The following is a 6642-nucleotide window of genomic DNA, read 5'->3' as shown; positions in this document are numbered from 1 at the left end:
TTAACATTATTATTTACTAATAATAATTTGGACGACGGCTGTGTAGTTCGTACTGTTCTAATCTTATAGTAAGAAAATATTACAAAATGTATAATATAATATAATATAATATAATATAATATAATATAATATAATATAATATTGTTGTCATAAGCGAGATTTATTCATAGTTATTGCGCCCACAAAAAACATGAATCAAATGCGGTACAAAATTAATTTAACCTCCCTAAATCTAAATGCAGATTTTCCTTTATTTTAGCTTTAATATCGAACAACAATCCATAAAAAGAGAAATGTATAAACAGAGCAGCAACGTCCCCGGAAATGCGTAGGCGAGGAAACGGATATACGCAACGTAGCGGAAGAAAATGTATACAATGGCAATTTGGAAATCAATTAAGTTATGAAAAAAGAGCATTAATTGCCTTTCTTTGTGGTCGATGTGTTGCGGAATGGCGGACTGTGAGCAGTAGCGCCCCGTCAGACGCCGCTGTTTGCCTCGACGGGTACCGGTATTTAACGTGTCAGCTAGAAAGAACAGGTATATTTATGACATCTGCTGAGCTTGACAACAGAGCTGGAGTGGAGTGTTTAGATCTGTGTGTTGCATATCGACTGAAGAAACACACAGGCTGGGCGCTCGTGCACTTCAGTACGTGTAGCCTACTAAAATACATGAACACAGACGTGCATTCTGTTGCACTGCGAGATTAATATATATATTTTATTTACTGTAAATGACGCAAGTCTTATTTATCTTATGTGTCACTGTAAGATTAGCATGTTAGCTCCTAGACGCGCAATGCATTTGTTAAATGAGTTGTTCTGACGTGTATATCAGTAACGTGTGTTATTTAAATGCTTTTAAAGGATATGTACCTTTGGAGAATGAGTTGATTGGTTTCGAGGGAACCCAGAGGAGGTTGCAAATAAAAAGGCTGACTGGAAGATGCCAAGAAGAAAACAACAGAATCCACAACCAGTCAAGTGTAAGCTGCTTTCTCATTTAATCTTGGTATTCGTTCACTCCTCTCACATATTTAGTATTTGTTGGTGTTTACTAATTCAGTCTTGTTTTTTATGTGCTCTTGGAACCTATTACACTTGGTTACGACTTGTTGGTTATATGATTATATTTAGTTTATATATTATATATAATATAATATGAGAAATCTATTTGTATTGACAGAAACATAACAATTGCACTGCACTGTGTTTTGACTTGATTTTGAATTGTGATTTCAGGTGTCAGACAAGCTGACTGGTAGATTCTTCTGATGATTTTATATGCTGTGTGTATCCACTGTCCTTTATTTAAAAAGTTGTAATGTGTCTAACAAAAGTAGGAGTTAATTATATGTTTGTGTCAGATTAGGAAGAAATGCTGAATTTTGCCTGTAATTCATATTAATATTAAGCAAGTTTTAAGATTTTCAGACGAATGTGGTAAATCACTGTTATGGTAACTGAATGAATACAAATACTTGCTGTAAACATAGCCTGCTTCAAAAGTATTGGTTGTGTCCTTGTTTCTTCTTTATTAAAAAGTTGTGATTTATTTTTTTTAGTTTCGCCCAGCAGATGGCAGTAAAATTACAGTAAAGCCAGAGCCAAGTAAATGCTGCTAGATGGGCTGTTTCTTTAACTTATCCTTCCTCTTTTGTTTTATGAAATCACATTAAAACTGTCTTGAAAAAAAAAAAAAACTATTTGCCTTTGTTTATTTTTACAGTTTTTTTTTTTTCAGACATGTATAAAGCTGTTTTTTTTTACCCTTGTAAATCTTAAAATATGAAAATCCATTCAAGTAATGATAATTAAAACTCAAAGTTGTGGTGTAATTTCTACCGTGACTAGCAATTTTGCCATACAATAGTTGAAATGGATGAAATATGAGATGCGTGAAGAAGAAAAAATCAACACAAATTGGGTTATTTTATGTCAGCATAAATTATAAATTATTGTATTTCCAGTCCATTTTTAATTTTGTCATATTATGAAAAATATTGTGTGAATATATTAACAGGAACCATTAAGTTATTCAGAAAGTGTTTTTTTTTTTTCCTTCACAATACATAAATTGTGGCTTGGTGTAAATGACTTATAAAATAATTAGAATTGTTATTATTATTAAAAAAAAATCCAAAGGGCGCAATTCTATGATTGTTTTGTGTTTTTTGAGAGTTATATTTATTTTAATTAGTCATTAGCCCAAGAGTTATTTCAAATGAATATAATCCCACAAGATGGTGTGCAGTTTACTGTAAATCTCATTATTTGTATAATAAATGTAAGATTAAGCATGACTTAAAAAGCTTACAGCCGCTGTAGGGGTTTCACATGGGTTTAGTACATATTTTTACATCCTTTTTTATATGTATTTCATCTATATCTATAAAGTTGTTTTTCAATGCCATTGCAGCTGTATTTGACTTTGGACTCTTTGCTTTCAGTGGATTCTGAAGATGGTTTAGGCACTGTACGTTCAGCAAGCCTTACCTTTGAGAGCGACTTCCTCTTGGGACAAGAACTCGAGTTTTCAGATCCTGACAATGACAACAAGATCATAGGCCTGGAAAAGTTCTCAGGTGAGTTACGTGAGTTTCTAAGCCTAACTTTGGTAGGGAATATTAAAAGGGTTTAGACTCTCATGGAAAAATCCAGAAATTTTGAGGAATTTTACATATTTCATTAAAATTTGTTTCTAAGTGAAAACAATTTTAATATTTTTACATAGAAAGGTCTTGTGACTATATATTTTTATAAAATGAGTTTTCAAAATAAATTAGGGTGCTCACTGAAACTTTTATACGATTGCTACTGCTAAATCTTGATGATTTTATACATATGCTTTAGTTTGCTGTATTGTTGGCATTCGTGAGGGGCCATATGTGCTTAATATGGGACATTAAGTGTGAAGACTGACTTGTAACATAAGTGCTGTCAGCAAGCAGTGTGGTCTTCATTGTACAGTTGAAAGAAGTGAGCCTAACGTTCTGGAAAATTTCAATGGTTTTGGCCTTCTGACAGAACATACTATTTCAAAATGTCAAATCAGGAAAAAAATACAGTATGTTACAACTATTATATAAAGGTCATCAAGACAGTCATCACCATCAAGGACACATTATAATAAGGCATTTAGTTGTGATCATCAGCAGCAGGACCATTATAGTCATCATCATCATCATTATCATTAGGCTGGGTAATCACCCACCTGGGGTTTCCGAAATGGGCACTATAAACGCCCGTTCAGACTTCAGACTCACACATTTCTACACAGTGCATGTACATCAGCAGCTTGCAGAAGGAAAACTACGTTTCATGGAAAGACAATGAGCAGAAACACTAGAATTTAGTTTTGTTTGGAGTACCACCTTTTATTTGTTGCTATCAGAATTTACTTAACGTTTGTCAGCTGGCTTAGTGGGTAAGTATAAATGCCAAATATTTTTCAGCTGAGGATATTTTGTGCTATATTTGTAGTGTTTTTTGAAAATTATAGATGCACGCAATCTTGCTTCATCAGCTTCACATATTACAGATACTGAAATAATGTCCTGTTATTAGCACTAAATTGTTGAAATTTCTGTTTTAATTGAATGCTTACACACTAGCTCAGATTGCAGAAAATCTATCTATACAGCTGCATAATGTAATGCAGTGTCTTGCTGTGGTCCTGTACAGCTGACATCAGTTTGCCTGGCTTCCCCCTGGGAGACGAGGAGAGCTCTCCCTTCAGCCGCCTCAGTATGGAGAGTGACGCTGAAGACCTGCGTGCGACCGAAAGCGAGCGTGAAGAGAGGGTTTCTGAGTCTGCCTTTCCCTCTTACCTCTCTTGCAGAGGGTGTGGTCAGCTCCTGGAAGACCCCCTGGGACCAGGCGTGGACTTGGTGGGGCCCTTCTGCATGCGCTGTTGCAAAGGGAATGTGAATGGCGTTGCAGACAGGAAACTCTGCTCGGACTTAGGCTTACAAGCCGAGTCTAGAGGGGGAGGGAATGAAGGCGCTGGTGCGGAGGATGGTTCCCTGAAGCTCCACTCATGCACGCTCTGTGGTTTCACGTCACGCTACACCAATCATGTTAAGAGGCATATGAAGACGCACAATGGCGAAAAGCCATACGGGTGTCCGCTGTGCTCCTACGCATCAGCACAACTAGTGAACCTGCAAAGGCACTTGCGCATACACACCGGGGAAAAGCCCTATAAGTGCAACAACTGCACGTTTGCATGCAGTTCCTTAGGGAACCTGAAGAGGCACCAGCGCATGCATGCAGCTGTAAGCCCGGGTCAGAGTGCCCCTCAGCCAGTAAGTGGCAATGGTTTAAACCACACTACCCTGAGTCAGCAGGAAAAGGAAGCAGCTCCTGCCCCCACCGAAGGTAAGTAAGCTTCTGCTTTGTGTCCTGAAAGAATACTGAAAGGAGAGTTTTACAAAGAGTTCAGTTGCAGGTGCTGTGCAGTCTGCCTCGCGAGCCCATGCGGGAAGGGATGGGAACTACTTGCACACACTTGATGGCCTGAGGCTTCCACAGCAGTCGTCGGCAGGGGTGTTGCAGTCAGGACAGGCTGCTCCCCTGCCCCCCATGTTCTTCCCCTTCACTTGTCGGCTGTGCGGCATGGCCCTGGATGACGAGGATGGATCCTCGGCCCAGATATGTGCAAAGTGCACCCTGGAAATGTTAACTAAGGACACACCCGGATGCCCCGCTGAACGAGGGGACAAAGTCTACACCTGTGCTGCCTGCCCTTTCATCACCCACTACCCGAACCACCTGGCCCGCCACATGAAGACCCACAGTGGAGAGAAGCCATACAAGTGCCCGCAGTGCGACTACGCCTCTGCCCACTTCGACAACCTCAAGCGGCACCATCGAGTACACACCGGCGAGAAGCCCTACAAGTGCCACTTGTGTGACTATGCCTGCGGCAACCTGGCTAATCTCAAGAGGCACCAGCGGGTGCATTCAGGCGCCAAACCCTTTCAGTGTGCAATCTGCAATTACAGCTGCAACCAGAGTATGAACCTAAAGCGGCATATGTTGCGCCACACAGGCGAGAAGCCCCATAAGTGCCAAGAGTGTGGCTACACCACTGGCCACTGGGACAACTACAAACGACATCAGAAGAAGCACAGCCTGACTACAGATGGCTGGGTTAAAGTGCAGATGCCTGGAAACGAGGAAGTGGACGAGGAAGAGGTGTAGCCTCTTATACGGGCGACCGTCTTGCAAATGAGATTTTACTTTTACAGCATACGTTTTGTCGGTTGTTCCTTCTTTTTTTCTTTGTGCCCAGAGTCATTATTTAAGACATTTCTTGGAATTATCCACAAGCTGCTACATGAAGTCATGCACAAATTAAAAGACAGTAATCTGAATGTCCTAATGCACGGTTTGTCCACTTCTGCTCCTGGAGGTCCAACCTTCCCGCAGACTCTAAATAAACACACCTGAAACGGCTAATCAAGGTCTTTAGGATTACTTGAAACTTCCTGCCAGGTTTGTGAGCGATGGTTGGCACTAAACTCTGCAGGAAGTTGGTCCTCCTGGAGCAGGTTGGGACACTCCTGATTAATGCCTTTGAACAAGGCAGTTTGTATTACCTAAAGCTCTCTAAGAGTATTCTGAGCCTGACTGTGGTTCATTTATCAGTGCCAAACAGACACTACTGCCATAGGAAGTACTTCTTTAAGCCTGGAGTTACATTGCATGGACTTTGACCTTGGTTGGCTTTTTTTGAGGTTTTATGTGATTGTTCATTTGTCTGTCAGAGATCTTCTCGAGCCTCCTGATGAAAATGTCTTCACAAATGAGTATTATGTTGTGATCTCTGATCGTCTTGTTTTTGCTCTCAATAATTTTGGGGGGTTGTGTTGCCTTTTAATGTGTGTATCATCTTGACTGTGAAAAACGCTATTTGTCCGAGTTTACATGAAGCAGAATGGTGCATAGTGGGTATTCGTGTCATGCTGAACATAGAGCTTTTATTTTTGTACGTGTTTTTATTATTTATCTCCGAGGGATGTTTGGCATGTACTTGCCACCCATGGCATTGTTAGCTAATAATGAAGGACGACAGAAACCAGAAACCCTAATATGCAGTTAAACCTTCAGGTTGCCAAAAACTCTTGTAGGTGTGTGACGCTTGAGTGTTTTCTTGTTATTATGCAGTGGTTTCATTAATGCCTTAAATATTCTCAAATAAAAGAGTTTGTGTTGAAACTTCCTTGTCTAGATTTATGTGTCATCTTTCAGTCACAACACTGCTCAGAAGCAAGTTACTAAAAAACCAGCAGGATATGATTAAGCTGCTGTGGCAGGCAGTGTGTAATCCTCACACTTCCATAATGAAAGCTGTAATCCTTCCTGCTCTCTGCTGCGAACAGCTCCGGTAAACATGCTAATGAAGACAGAGCCCCGTCTGTGCTTCACCAGAGCACGAACAACTCTTGCAGAGATCTTCATGCTGTTAAGATTGTGAGGATGAGTTTGAGATAATTTTTTCTGAAGTGTCAGAACCTGTTTTGAGGCAAAAACTTACCTTAAAAAGAAATTTGACCTTTAGCGGTGGGTTTACTGGGTGGTATTTTATTCTCCAGCTATGCATAGGAGTCATTGTGTCTATAGACAGTCCCCATA

At 40.0% G+C, this 6642-nt stretch overlaps 1 protein-coding gene across 3 annotated transcripts; it reads left to right on the top strand.

Moving 5' to 3' along the window:
- The first annotated feature begins 325 nt into the window (after positions 1-325).
- LOC113063216 (zinc finger protein 513-like) lies at positions 326-6225 on the top strand. 3 transcript variants are annotated; one of them, XM_026233452.1, is made up of 5 exons: positions 326-541; positions 871-989; positions 2454-2588; positions 3688-4383; positions 4454-6225. In XM_026233452.1, exons 2-5 carry the CDS (start codon positions 950-952, stop codon positions 5206-5208), a joined length of 1626 nt encoding a protein of 541 aa, XP_026089237.1. In that variant the 5' UTR covers positions 326-541; positions 871-949; the 3' UTR covers positions 5209-6225. The 3 variants fall into 3 exon arrangements, with proteins under 3 accessions (XP_026089237.1, XP_026089235.1, XP_026089236.1); XM_026233450.1 differs by having other exon boundaries at positions 4448-6225; XM_026233451.1 differs by having other exon boundaries at positions 541-652; positions 4448-6225.
- The last annotated feature ends 417 nt before the right edge of the window (positions 6226-6642 follow it).

Source organism: Carassius auratus, chromosome 45 (genome assembly GCF_003368295.1).
Source record: "Carassius auratus strain Wakin chromosome 45, ASM336829v1, whole genome shotgun sequence".
In the NCBI taxonomy this organism is placed as follows: domain Eukaryota; kingdom Metazoa; phylum Chordata; class Actinopteri; order Cypriniformes; family Cyprinidae; genus Carassius; species Carassius auratus.
This window is presented reverse-complemented; position numbering and strand designations above follow the sequence as displayed.

Excerpts from the sequence above, each read along its gene's own strand:
- LOC113063216 (XM_026233450.1), top strand. The coding sequence starts at position 950 with ATGCCAAGAAGAAAACAACAGAATCCACAACCAGTCAAGT. Across the intron at positions 990-2,453 it reads GAATCCACAACCAGTCAAGT|TGGATTCTGAAGATGGTTTA; the intron begins GTAAGCTGCTTT and ends CTTTGCTTTCAG. Across the intron at positions 2,589-3,687 it reads AGGCCTGGAAAAGTTCTCAG|CTGACATCAGTTTGCCTGGC; the intron begins GTGAGTTACGTG and ends GGTCCTGTACAG.